The sequence below is a fragment of the Mercenaria mercenaria genome, chromosome 13, assembly GCF_021730395.1.
Source record: "Mercenaria mercenaria strain notata chromosome 13, MADL_Memer_1, whole genome shotgun sequence".
In the NCBI taxonomy this organism is placed as follows: Eukaryota; Metazoa; Mollusca; class Bivalvia; order Venerida; family Veneridae; genus Mercenaria; species Mercenaria mercenaria.
In genome coordinates, this window is record NC_069373.1 from 37,929,292 (window position 1) to 37,943,972 (window position 14,681).

The window sequence follows — 14,681 nt, forward strand, 5'->3', positions numbered from 1 at the left end:
GCAGTATTGATTACCTTAAACAATGGCTGCCTTGGGTAGGGATAGTTGTCCTAGTATAGTCCTATGAGAAAGTTTGAAAACACAAGTGAGCATCATGGCCCTCCTGTTCAGTTTATTTTCCATCTCTGCAAAATTTTTCACTAGCCACAATTATATTAAATCTTTTTTTAAGTCTTCGTAAATTTTCAAATATTATGATGAAAGGTTTGGTCAGTGTGAAAAGTTTTTTTCAGGGAATCTCTGAAGAGTAAGATTAACAAGTTAATGAAGTCTGGATACAATTTCTTCAAAATTTGAATGTTTTCAAACAGGTTTTATTTTTATGTTTATTGCTAAGTTCCTTTGTAAGTAAAGAAATACATTGTTCTCGAAGAATTTTATATGCTAACCAATAATTCTTACAGTGAAACACAGATTGTTTGAACAGCAATAGCTTGAGCACCAGGGCTCACTTGAGAAATTTATGTACTTTCCTGTGTTTTTGTTTTTCATTTTTAGCTTGACTATATGAAGTATATGGAGAGCTATCCTACTCACCCCGGCGTTGGCGTCTTTCAGCGTCCCCACCTTGGTTCAAGTTTTTTTTACACTTTCTCTGTTTTCTCCTTATCTCTGTAATTACTTGATGGATTTGCTTTAAACTCAAAAGAGTTATTCCTCATCATCACCCACATCATCTGGCATAAGGGCCATAACTCTCACACCAATATTTCATGAATTATCCCCCCTTTTTAATTAGAATTTCAGGTTAAAGTTTTGATGCACTTTCACTCTATCTCAGTTATTACTATATGGATTTGATTCAGGTTTAAAATAGTTGTTCCACCTTATCACCAACATCATGTGACACAAGGTCCATAACTCTAGCACCAGTATATCATGAATTATCACCTCTTTTTACTTACAATTTCAGGTTAAATTTTGGTACACTTTCACTCTATCTCAGTTATTACAAAATGGATTTGATTCAAACTTCAAGTAATTGTTTCACATCATCATCTACATCATATGACACAAGGTCCATAACTCTGGCACCAATTTTTCATGAATTATGCCCCCTTTTTACTTGAAATTTCAGGTTAAAGTTTTGGTGCACTTTCACCATATCTCAGTAATACTTAAATGGATTTGATTCAGACTTAAAATAATTGTTCCACATCATCACCCACATCATATGATACAAGGTTCATGACTTTGGCACATATTTTTTATGAATTATGCCCCCTTTTTACTTAGAATTTCAGGTTAAAAGTTTTGGTGCACTTTCACTCTATCTCGGTTATTACTAAATGGATTTGATTCAAACTTAAAATAGTTGTTCCACCTTATCACCAACATCATGTGACACAAGGTCCATAACTCTAGCACCAGTATTTCATGAATAATCTCCTCTTTTTACTTACAATTTCAGGTTAAATTTTTGGTACACTTTCATTCTATCTCAGTTATTACTAGATGGATTTGATTCAAACTTCAAGTAGTTGTTCCACATCATCACCCACATCATATGACACAAGATGCATCACTCTTGCACTAATATTTCATGAATTATGCCCCTTTTTTGCTAAGAATTATACTTATTTAATGTTTTGATACACTTTATCTTTATCTCTCTTATTACTTAATACTTTTGACACAGATTCAAACTATTGTCCAATAAATATCTTCATCCACATTGGAGTCATTAAACACTCCAGTGACAGCTCCAGCTTCCTCAGATGTGCCCAGTTTCACTACCCAGCATCAAAATAGTAATCCACGCTGTCTCCTGTGACAGCTCTTGTTTATATTTGGATCGCTTGAAATTGGGGATGACTCAAGTGATCTGATTTTTTCTATGTTTGAAAACAAACAGTGTATATTAGTTTAAGATAATTCCAGACCAAATTGCTTTGTGCTTATACAAACAGGTCACAATTGTTGAAAGTGAATAAGGCACTTACCGTATTTTCATGTCATTGTATTATTTACAGATATACAAAAAGAAGCGGGTATCAAGGGCAAAACAGTACCATATGTCTGAGGATGTGAAAAAGGAAAGACGAAAATCAAAAAAGGTTTGTACTGAGTAATAATTTAGTTTATGCAGATTACTGATATTTTTTAGTCACTTACTGATGTTTCACACAAGGGCACTTACGGTTTGTTCTCTGTGTGTGTCTGTCCATCAGTCCATCTGTCCATCACACGAGTGGGATTCTATGATAACTTCAAAAGTACAAGATATTTTTTTCATGAATCTTGGTTCATGGATAGATAGCAATATATAAAATACACATCCTTTTATTTTATTGCTATGGCAAAACATATGGTTGCTATAGTAACAAATAGTAAAAAAAATGACAAGGAATCCTATGTTAGTTAAAACATACAATACAATTTTGCATGGAACTTGATACATGGTTAGATGGCAATATGTAGATTATGCTCATCCTTTGCAGCTTACCTGACCTTTGTTTAGGACGAGCTATTATAGATGGATTGTATGGCGTGTGTTGTCATTTTTACTAGAACATCTCAGAAAAACCATTCAATGGAATTTGATGAAACTTAGTCTGGATGTTCCTTTGATGGTCTTCTACCGAGTGTTCAAAGATTTCCATTTCATGCTGAATTCTTGTTGCCATGGCAACCAAAAGTAAAATCTTTTAAAAAAATCTCTAAGAGCACAAGGCCCAGATGTTAGTTATGTGGTATATAGCATTGTCTAGTGGTCCTCTGCAAAAAATTTTCAAATCATGACACTGTGGAGGGGGCCTCTGTGGCCGATTGGTTCAGGTCGCTGACTTCAAATCACTTGCCCCTCATGGATGTGGGTTCGAGCCTCACTCAGGGCGTTGAATTCTTCATGTGAGGAAGCCATCCAGCTGGCTTTTGGAAGGTCAGTGGTTCTACCCAGGTGCCCGCTGAAGATGAAATAATGCATGAAGGGGCACCTGGGGTCTTCATCCACTATCAAAGCTGAAAAGTTGCCATTTGGCCTATAATTGTGTCGTTGCGATGTAAAACCCAACAAAATAAATAAATAAATAAATGGCCCTGTGGACTAAATTGGGTCTGCTCAGGGGTTTGTTTGCTTTATGTATGACTTATATATGAAATCACATTAAAAAACTTCTTGTCTAAAACATGAAGGCCTAAAGCTTAGATATTTAGCATTACCACTGTGTAGTAAATCTCTACCAAGTTTGTTTCAATTTGCCCACTTTAAACCCCCGCTTAGCAGTTCAGTTGTTTTACATAGACTTATACAGGAAAAAAACTTTATAAAAAATATTCCTGTCTTAAACCTTAAGGCCAAGATAATATGGCATAAAGAATTGTGTAGACGTTGTCTACTAATAAATCATTTACTTATTACCTACTCTTATAAACAGTAAAGGGCAAATATGGCCCTCTTGTATTTTGTTGCTATGGCAACAATTTTGGTCTATTCATCCATTTATCTGTCCTTCTGTCTGTCACAAATGGTAGATTATATTACAACTTTAAAAATACAAGAGATTTTTTCATGAAACTTTGTGTATATGTAGAATGCACAGATCATTTTATTTTGTTTCTTTTTTCATCTTTTGATACATTTGTCTGTCCATCCATCAGCCACAAGACATAGATCCATTGTTAACTTAAAGTACAAAATTTTTTTTCGATGAAACCTGACTTACAGATGGTAGGTGTTTTGGAAAACATGCAGGTTCTTCAGTCAAGATCCGTTCTAAAAATTGTGGTTTCTGTGTCAGCAATTATGACAAATATCCTTTCCAGTGGGGGACTTTCATTGCTAGGCAATAGTCGTGTTATGTGGCTTTACAAGCTGCAGCCTCCCTATAATGTAATATCATTCAATTTTTTTAATGAAATATTGTGGAATAGGAATGTATTCTCTTGTGTTAGTTTGTTGTAAAAATGCCTGCATGCACTGATGGGCAGACATGTTGAATTTGAATATCTTTGTTAAACAGAAAGCACTGGAGAATGGTGATGTAAACAAGACAGAGAATTCAGAACCTACAACTACGCCTGCCCCAACCCCAACTGCTCCAGCAGCTCCTGCAGCACCCCCTGGTGAGTATTTTAATAAAACTATTAAAACTATAATGGTACCATTCTTACTTCTTAGTACCATATCCCTGTATTAATTGCCCTGTATCAAAATTGATGGCATGACATTTATAAAGATTGCTTTTCCCTATCTCAAAGAATTACATTAATCCTTTTCAACGGTATTAAAACAAAAAATTGTAAGAACACGCTTAATGGTTTTCATTTTAGAAATATCACGTGTATAAACTCGGAAGTCTAAGAATGGTACCAAGATTTAGTTACGTCAGAACAGCAACATATGAATTGAAGTGTGCATGCTTCTGATAATGCAAAATAAAGTACTGTAAAATCATTTAATTTTGTGGGCAGGAAATTTCGTGGTTTTGGTCAAAATGGCAATTTCGTGGGGATTTGAATTCGTGGATTTTGTCTTTTGAACATAAAATGAATGGGAATTTTACATGTTCGTTGGGATTAAATTTCGTAGATTGACTCAACCAAGAAATCCACGAAAATTAGTCCCCCACAAATATTGATGATTTCACAGTAAGCATGTACTTGTTGCTATGTCCTTTTACAAAGGGAATTTGTTATAATTTTATTGATATCAGAAATTCATTTTTAGCTCATCTGATTTTTTGAAAAAAAAAGATGAGTTATTGTCATCACTTGAGCGGTTGTCGGCGTCGGCGTCGGCGTCTGCGTCGGCGTTGCTTGGTTAAGTTTTATGTTTAGGTCAGCTTTTCTCCTAAACTATCAAAGCTTTTGCTTTGAAACTTGGAATACTTGTTCACCATCATAAGCTGACCCTGTATAGCAAGAAACATAACTCCATCTTGCATTTTGCAAGATTTATGGCCCCTTTTGTACTTAGAAAATATCAGATTTCTTGGTTAAGTTTTATGTTTAGGTCAACTTTTCTCCTAAACTATCAAAGCTATTGCTTTGAAACTTGGAATACTTGTTCACCATCATAAGCAGACCCTGTACATCAAGAAACATAACTCCATCTTGCTTTTTGCAAGAATTATTGCCCCTTTTGGACTTAGAAAATCAGTTTTCTTGGTTAATTTTATGTTTAGGTCAACTTTTATCCTAAACTATCAAAGCTATTGGTTTAAAACTTGCAACATTTTTCACCATCATAAGTGGACCCTGTACAGCAAGAAACATAACTCCATCCTGCTTTTTGCAAGAATGATGGCCCCTTTTGACTTAGAAAATATCAGATTTCTTGGTTAAGTTTTATGTTTAGGTCAACTTTTTCTCTTAAACCATCAAAACTATTGCTTTAAAACTTGCAACTGTTGTTCACCATCATAAGCTGACCCTGTAAAGCAAGCAACATAACTCCATCCTGCTTTTTGCAATAATTATTGCCCCTTTTGGACTTAGAAAAATCATTTTCTTGGTTGAATATTATGTTTAAGTCAACTTTTCTCATAAACTATTAAAGCTATTGCTTTAAAACTTGCAACAGTTTTTCACCATCATAAGTGGACACTGTACATCAAGAAACATAACTCTATCCTGCTTTTTGCAAGAATGATGGCCCTTTTTAGACTTAGAAAATCATGGGTAGGACAATATTTCTATTATACAAAAAAAATCAGATGAGCGTCAGCACCCGCAAGGCGGTGCTCTTGTTTGTAAAGAAAGGATAGGTATTGTCAGGTAAGTAAACATTCTATTGGCAGCAAAAAGTATTGGTTCTTTTTCTGACAGAAAAACATTCAAAACAGTTGCAAGAATTGTTCTATTCTGACAGGGAAACGTTCTAGTGGCAACTGTAAGAGTGATACAGTCTGAAAAGGAAACATAGTAGAGACAGTTATAAGTATGGGTATTTAGTCCAAAAGGGAAATATTCTAGTGGCAGCTATAAGAGTCTGACAGGGAAACATGCTAGTGGCAAATGTAACTGTTGCAGATACATTTTAATAGAAAAACAAGTTAGTAGCAATTATAAGCGAGGATACTGCCTTACAGGAAACATTCCAGAGGCAAATATAAGCACCGATTGGTATAATTGTAAGTGTTGTGACACCACTGGACTTTTTTATGTCGTCATTCACCCGTATTGAAAAATTAACTCTTTCCTCGAAAATGCTATAAAATTTCTCTCATCAAGTGAAGGGGGGGCATTTGCTTTTCGGGCTTTTTACTTTGTTTTAGACAGGCTTTTTTCCCCTTTTCCTAGTTATTTTTCAAGTTTTCAGTTAAATTGCTTGTATTTTTGTCTTGTATATGTATATGATGAAAGCGTGTAAATAATAGTTAATAAATTTGAGCCGCACCATGAGAAAACCAACATAGTGCATTTGGGGCCAGCATAGATCCAGACCAGCCTGCGCATCTGCGCAGTCTGGTCAGGATCCATGCTGTTTGCTAACAGTTTCTCTAATTGCAATAGGCTTTGAAAGCGAACAGCATGGATCCTGACCAGACTGCGCAGATGCTGGTCGCAAATGCATTAGGTTGGTTTTCTCATGGCACGGCTCAGTTATGAGTTAAAACTAACAATTTTATTGTTACACTGTCTGCAGATTTACCAGAGGAAGCCTAATAGGTAACCTGTGTTGTACATTTGATCAGTGTATGCATGCTAGGGTTATTCTCTAACGGTGCTAGACTCTAACAGAGGTGTAAAACCACCAAATGGCATCATTATACTATGGAAATTGGAGCTTTGAATATTATCAAAAATAGACCATGACTATAAACAGGGCATTCCCAAAACATTCAGTAGATTATTTTGCTGAAATCATCCAGTAAGGTATCTTGTAACAGAAATGACTAATGTCAGCTATTTTGTTGTTTGTAACCTTAGTAAGTGTAATGGAAGGGAGACTACTCTAGTGTAGAAAATGACTAATGTAAATTATAGCAAGTCAACGTCTGTTTAAACTGCTATATGTTTTCATTTTCATCCACTATTTTATCCTGTAAAAATGGTGTCTCAGTGGTTTTTTTAAATACGTTAGGTAAATGTTATATTTAATATATATTCACCAAAGCTTTATTAAGATAATAGAAATTAGATCTTTATAAAGATAATTTGTTCGCAGACTTATATTCTAAGAAAATTAAGCTTATGTGCTGGCTTAAATATTTCTTAATCACATAAGTGGTGAACAGCTCATTGAAATATAGTTGAGACTCAGTATCTCGTATTCTAAGAGATCGAGTATTTTACTTGGAGAAAACAGAATTGACTTAAAATTATATTTTGTGCATGTGTTTTCGTGACAGGACTTGAAATGTCTTGGAGATAGCCGGAATTTTTAGAAAAGCGAGTCTGAAATACCAAGATTCAGCTGTTTTTGCATTTCTAAGTCATATGAGCCATGCCATGAGAAAACCAACATAGTGGCTTTGCGACCAGCCTAGATCAAGACCAGCCTGCACATCCGCGCAGTCTGGTCAGGATCCATGCTGTTTGCTAACAGCTTCTCTAATTCCAATAGGCTTTATTGTTTCCTCGGTGAAGAAAATGAGTAATTGCATTGACGTAATGAAGCAGTTTTCAATGATTTGCACCAAGATGACAATTATTATTAATAATGTAGGAAATGGGTATTCGGAACTTGGCTTTTTTGTGGTATTTAGAACCTTGTTAGTTACGGGGATGAGCAAATTTCAGCTTTAGAGAATGTCCATGCCTGTTTCTTTAACCCTTAGCCTGCTGCAGGCAAATTTAACAGCCTTTGCAAACAGCTTGGAACCAGATCAGACGCCGATTAAATCGGCGTCTGATCAGGTTCCAAGCTGTTTGCTACTCTGACAATATTTCTTCCAATTTTGGAGCAAATTGAATGTACTTTACAATTTTAGCAGACGACATTTCCAGCAGACGACAATTTATCTAGCATGCTAAAGGTTAAATGTGCTACACTAACATACTTGTTTCTTTGTTGGTAACTTGATCTTTTTTCCTCACATGTATAATAACTGTATTCAATAATTGTTTTGCTGCTTACTCACTCTGCATCTTGAATGGTGTTTTTCTTTATTTGCTTACTAAACTCTTCTTATATAAGTCATATTTAGTACAGTTTAGTTTGCATATAGTGTATTTGTAATGGAAGCATAGTGTTTACTTACCGAACATTTTGGTTAGTCTGTTTTATATACATGATTATATAACTTATGATACTGCTGTAAGCAAATTTTTCTGTTTGTTCATTGCATGTTAGAAATAAATTAACTGTTTAAACTGCATAAAAGTCAGTATATCATACTGTTGTGAAGTCTGTACTATTAATTTTCTCAAAATTACCATTTGAAAAATTTATACCATTTGAAAGATAAAGTAGGGGTTATGTAACATTTTTGAGATTGCTAACAGTGTGCAGTTTAAATGTACATTTCTGAGGTATTGTATTATATCTAACAGGTTTTCAAACTAATCTAAGTAATAATCATGTATTGCTTTTAACTCATGTTTTCATAGACATTTGTCATACTGATTTGACTTAACCGTATCTTTAACATAATCTAAGAAAAATAACATTAATTGCCATAACTAGGCATAGTTTGATAATAAATTGTCCAAGCTACTGATTTTAGTATATGCTCTATGAATATAACATTAATCCACTGATCCAGCATTAATTGATGCCATTTAAACATCTAATAACTAACATTTCATTTGTAGCATCTTCAAGATCCTATTAATATTCCATTATAACTATGAAAGTCTGTATGCATTGAAAGAATGAGAAAACCACATAGTGCATTTACGACCAACATGGACCCCCCTGGCCAGCCTGCGCAGTCTGGCCAGGATCCATGCTGTTCGCTTATAATGGTTTCTCTTATTGCAATAGGCTTTGAAAGCGTACAGCATGGATCCTGAACAGACTGCGCGGATGCGCAGACTGGTCTGGATCCATGCTGGTCGCAAATGCACTATGTTGGTTTTCTCATGGTGTGGCTCATATATGGATTTCTGTGATATCTGCACATTCAGTAGATCTCTTATATATGTTTATGACCTATGTTTGTTAAATCTAAGGTAAAGTAAATTCAGGCAAACTATAGCATATTTTCTCAAGTAGATTTCTTTTTTTTTTGTCTGCTTCCATGCATAGTAATATAATCCTCTATTTACAATAATTACTGCAGCCAACAGTTAACTGAATAGGAAACCCAAAAATTTGTTTTAATTTTTAGCTCACCTGTCACATAGTGACAGGGTGAGCTTTTGTGATCACCCTTCGTCTATCATCCGTCCGTCTGTGACCCATCCATCCACAATTTCTTGTGAACACGATAGAAACCACATTTTGCAGTCAGTTTTAATAAAACTTGACACAAGCACACAACTTTATTGGCATTATATCTTGGTTCCTTTCGAAAACTGGCCAGATTCCATCATGAGTTTCAGAGTTATGGCCCTTTAAAGGGCCAAAATTTGCTATTTTTTGGCTTGTGAACATGATAGAGACCATATTTTTAATCCCCCGCCACAAGTGGTGGGGGGGGGGGTTAGGAATGTTCTCAGTCCATCCTTCCATCATCCTTCTGTCTGTCTGTCCATAATACTTTCGTGTCCACTTCATATCTCCTAAACCCCATGAAGGAGTTTCATGAAACTTGGGTCAAATGATCACCTCATCAAAACGATGTGCAGAACCCATGAGTCAGCCTTGTCAGCTCAAGGTCAAGGTCACAACTCAAGGTCAAAGGTTTGAGCCCTCCATTTTGTGTCCGTCTATATCTCCTAAACCCCTTGAAGGAATTTTTTAAAACTTTGGTCAAATGATCACCTCATCAAGACGATGTGCAGAACCCATGAATCAGCCATGCCAGCTCAAGGTCAAGGTCACAACTTAGGGTGAAAGGTTTGAGCCTTACATTTTGTGTCTGCTCTATATCTCCTAAATCCCTTGAAGGATTTTCATCAAACTTGGGTCAAATGATCACCTCATCAAGGCGATGTGCAGAACTCATGAGTCAGCCATGGAGGCTCAAGGTCAAGGTCACAACTCAAGGTCAAAGATTTTATCCTTCCATTTCGTGTCCACTCTATACCTCCTAAACCCCTTGAAGGAATTTTATAAAACTTGGGTCAAATGATCACCTCATCAAAACGATGTGCAGAACTTATGAGTCAGCCATGCTGGCTCAAGGTCAAGGTCACAACTTAGGGTCAAAGGTTTGAGCCTTCCATTTTGTGTCCACTAGATGTATCTCCTTAACCCCTTGAAGGATTTTCATCAAACTTGGGTCAAATGCTCACCTCATCAAGAACTCATATGCAGCCATTTCAACTCAAGGTCAAGGTTACAACTCAATGTCAAAGGTTTGAGCTCTGTATCTCTTAAACCCCTTGAAGGATTTTCATGAAACTTGGGTCAAATGATCACCTCATCAAGACGTTGTGCAGAATTCATGAGTCAGCCATGTTAGTTCAAGGTCAAGATCACAGCTAAAGGTCAAAGGTTTACCCTTTCACTATCCATAGCAGTGGCGGGGGATTTAGCTGTCTTTCAGACTGCCTTGTGCAGTTGATTTTAATTAAACTTGTACACAACTAAAATTGGCATAATATCTCATTTTCTTTCGAAAACTGGCCAGATCCCATCATTGGTTCTAGAGTTATGGTCCATTAAATGGCCAAAAAATACTATTTTGGCTTTTGCAGCCATATAGAGACTTCATTTATGGTTTGATTTGTTACAAACTTGCAAAATATCTTTAACAACAGTTGATCTTGGATTGCATGATGAATCTGGCAGATCCAATCATAGGTTCTGGAGTTACTGCCCCTAAAAGGGGAAAAATTTTCTATATTCTATATTGGCCCTTTCAGCCTTATAGCGGTTTCATTTATGCTTTGAATTTAAGCTTGTTACACTCTAGGTGGCACATTTTTGATTCTGTTTTCATAAACTTAGCCAGAATGTTTTTTATCATAAAGTCTTGGATGATTTCAAATCTGGGTCATGTGGTGTTAAAAACTAGGTCACTAGATCAAATCAAAGGAAAAGCTTGTATACACTCTAGCGCCACTCTTTTGCTCCAATCTTCTCGAAACTTTGTCGGAATGTTTGTTTTCATGAAATCTTGGACATTGAGTTTGAATCTGGGTCATGCGGGGTTAAAAAAAATAGGTCACTAGGTCAAATCAAAGAAAATACTTGTGTACACTCAAGAGGCCACATTTTTAGTCTAATCTTGATGAAAATTGGTCAGAATATTTGTCTCCATGAAATCACTAGGTAAAACATGTTTACACTGTTATGGTATGTTACTCAGGTGAGCAATCTAGGGCCATCTTAGCCCTCTTGTTAGCTCACCAGAGCACAAAGTGCTCAGGGTGAGCTATTGTGATCGCTCACCGTCCGGCGTCCGTCCGTCCGTCCGTCCATCGTCCGTCCGTCCGTCCACACTTTCCTTTAAACAACATCTCCTCCTAAACCAACAGGCCAATTTTGATGAAACTTCACAGGGATGTTCCTTGGATGGTCTTCTCTAAAAATTGTTCAAAGAATTGAATTCCATGCAGAACTCTGGTTGCCATGGCAACTGAAAGGAAAAACTTTAAAAATCTTCTTCTCAAAAACCAGAAGACCTAGAGCTTAGATATTTGGTGTGAAGCATTGCCTAGTGGACCTCTACCAAGTTTGTTCAAATCATGACCCCGGGGTCAAAATTGACCCCGCCCCAGGGGTCACTTGATTTTACCTAGAAAAATCTTAAAAAATCTTCTTCTCGAAAACCAGAAGCCCTAGACCTTAGATATTTGACATGTAGCATTGCCTAATGGACCTCTACTAAAGTTGTTCAAATCATGACCCCGGGGTCAAAATTGACCCCGCCCCAGGGGTCACTTGATTTTACATAGGAAAATCTTCAAAAATTTTCTAAAAATAAAGCAGAAGGCCTAGGTCTTAGATATTTCACGTGTAGCATTGCCTAGTGGACCTCTACAAAATTTATTCAAATCAGACCCCCGGGGTCAAAATTGACCCCGTCCCAGGGGTCACTTGATTTTACATAGGAAAACCTTAAAAAATCTTCTTCTCAAAAAGCAGAAGCCCTAGAGCTTAGATATTTGACATGTAGCATTGCCTAGTGGACCTCTACTAAAGTTGTTCAAATCATGACCCCCTGGGTCAAAATTGACCCCGCCCTAGGGGTCGCTTGATTTTACATATGAAAATCTTCAAAAATTTTCTTAAAATAAACCAGAAGGCCTAGAGCTTAGATATTTCACGTGTAGCATTGCATAGTGGACCTCTACAACATTTGTTCAAATCATGACCCCGGGGTCAAAATTGACCCCGCCCCAGGGGTCACTTGATTTTACATAGGAAAATCTTCAAAAAATTTCTAAAAATAAACCAGAAGGCCTAGGTCTTAGATATTTGACATGTAGTATTGCCTCGTAGACCTCTACAAAATTTCTTCAAATCATGACCCCGGGGTCAAATTGGCCCCGCCCCATGGGGTTACTTGATTGTACATAGAAAAATCTTCAATATTTTCTAAAAATAAACCAGAAGGCCTAGAGCTTAGATATTCGACATGTAGCATTGCTTAGTGGACCTCTACAAAATTTGTTCAAATCTTGATCCCCTCAGGGTCAAATTGACCCAGCCCCAGGGGTTACTTTATTGTACATAGGGAAATCTTCATAAATTTGCTTAAAATAAACCAGAAGGCCTAGATCTTAGATATTTGATATGTAACATTGCCTAGTCGACTTCTACAAACTTTGTTCAAATCATGACCCCCGGGGTAAAATTGGCCCCGCCCTAGGGGTTACTTGATTGTACATCGGAAAATTTTCTAAAAATCATCAGTTTGACATTTGAAACATATTACTCTGGTGAGCGATCCAGGGTCATCATGACCCTCTTGTTTATAATATATCTATATAAATTCTGTAAAAATATCAGCTTGTATTTCAAAAGTAAATATGAATTGGCAGAAAAAAAATGAATTGAACCTTTTGTATTTTATGTTACTGGACTACTTTCATTGTATGACCTGACACAGTCCTAAAAACTGCGCACATAAAAACTAAGTTCTATTTTAACGTTGATAAACATTGAAGATTTTGTTCAATAACAAAACAACAGACAAAAAGGCGGAGGTATATAATAAAAGGGTCATTATAACAGTAGTTAGATCTAGGATTTGTATTCGGCTCTCGTGGATTTTGCCAGGTCGGATCACTAGATTCAGTCTGGCAAAAATCCACTAAATGCGAATACAAAATCCCAGATCTACCCAAATCTTTCTCTCCTAAACTGCTGTACTGATTTTAAAATAGTTTTGCAGCTATATACCTTGGGTAAGTGTCTACCCATTTTCTTCAAGTTGTTGTGTTTCATAAAAAAATTTTTAAAGGATAGGACTACTTTTACCTATATGGCTGTATGGAAAACTTTGAAAACTGGTTTATCTGAAACTGCTGGCCTGATTTTGAAATAATTTCACAGTATTGTTTCTTTTTCCAAATTTTTCAATTCAGCTGTGAATGTCAGGTGAGCGAGGCTCTACTTCGAAAAACTGTGTAGGTCACAATTTTTTTTCAGAGTAGCTAAAATCAGCAACTACACAGATATGTTTTTTAGTGACAAGTTTAATGAAATTTTGCACCGTAGCAAGTTTTGGTCCTCCTACATAATACCTTTAAAAAAAGATACAATTATTAAGGTAGAACTGGTTCTATCTGTGTTACTGAAATTCAATGTGCTTTAGTAATACTACAATCATACACCATAAAATATTATGAATAGAAATTTTAAAAAAGGTTACTTCCCTGGATTCAATGTTTATTATCTGCTAGCTGTTTGAGCCACCTATCAGTAATCTGTTACAGGTTTCCATGACTTTGTTTGCAGGATCCAGATATAAACAATACATCATTTTAATACTCTGAGGGTGGTAGTGGGATATTTTTAAATATGAGAGTCGTATAATTCAAATAGTTCTGTTTCTCTGCTCTTTATAGAGTTATTATGTCTCCCCCAGGAGACATATTGTTTTTGCCCTGTCCGTCCGTCCGTCCGTACGTCACACTTCATTTCCGAGCAATAACTGGAGAACCATTTGACCTAGAACCTTCAAACTTCATAGGGTTGTAGGGCTGCTGGAGCAGACGACCCCTATTGTTTTTGGGGTCACTCCGTCAAAGGTCAAGGTCAAGGTCACAGGGGCCTGAACATTGAAAACCATTTCCGATCAATAACTAGAGAACCACTTGACCCAGAATGTTGAAACTTCAGAGGATGATTGATCATGAAGAGTAGATGACCCCTATTGATTTTGGGGTCACTCTGTCAAAGGTCAAGGTCACAGGCGCCTGATCATTGAAAACCATTTCCGATCAATAACTAGAGAACCACTTGACCCAGAATGTTGAAACTTCATAGGATGATTGGTCATGAAGAGTAGATGACCCCTATTGATTTTGGGATCACTCTGTCAAAGGTCAAGGTCACAGGGGCCTGAACATTGAAAACCATTTCCGATCAATAACTAGAGAACCACTTGACCCAGAATGTTGAAACTTCATAGGATGATTGGTCATGCAGAGTAGATGACCCCTTTTGATTTTGGGGTCACTCCATTAAAGGTCAAGGTCACAGGGGCCTGAACATGGAAAACTATTTCCGATCA

The 14,681-nt window shown here is 36.5% G+C and overlaps 1 protein-coding gene across 2 annotated transcripts in view; it reads left to right on the forward strand.

Annotated features, from left to right (window-relative positions):
* LOC123528763 (PX domain-containing protein kinase-like protein) overlaps positions 1-14,681 on the forward strand; it is a 44,769-nt gene that overhangs the window by 17,709 nt on the left and 12,379 nt on the right. The window contains exons 12-14 of one of the 2 annotated variants that reach the window (XM_053521583.1): positions 1,974-2,057; positions 3,963-4,065; positions 6,590-6,612. In XM_053521583.1, the coding sequence (XP_053377558.1) occupies positions 1,974-2,057; positions 3,963-4,065; positions 6,590-6,609 (207 nt within the window). In that variant the 3' untranslated portion in view covers positions 6,610-6,612. The remainder of the gene's footprint in view (positions 1-1,973; positions 2,058-3,962; positions 4,066-6,589; positions 6,613-14,681) is intronic. The other variant, XM_045308735.2, reaches the window with a different exon arrangement.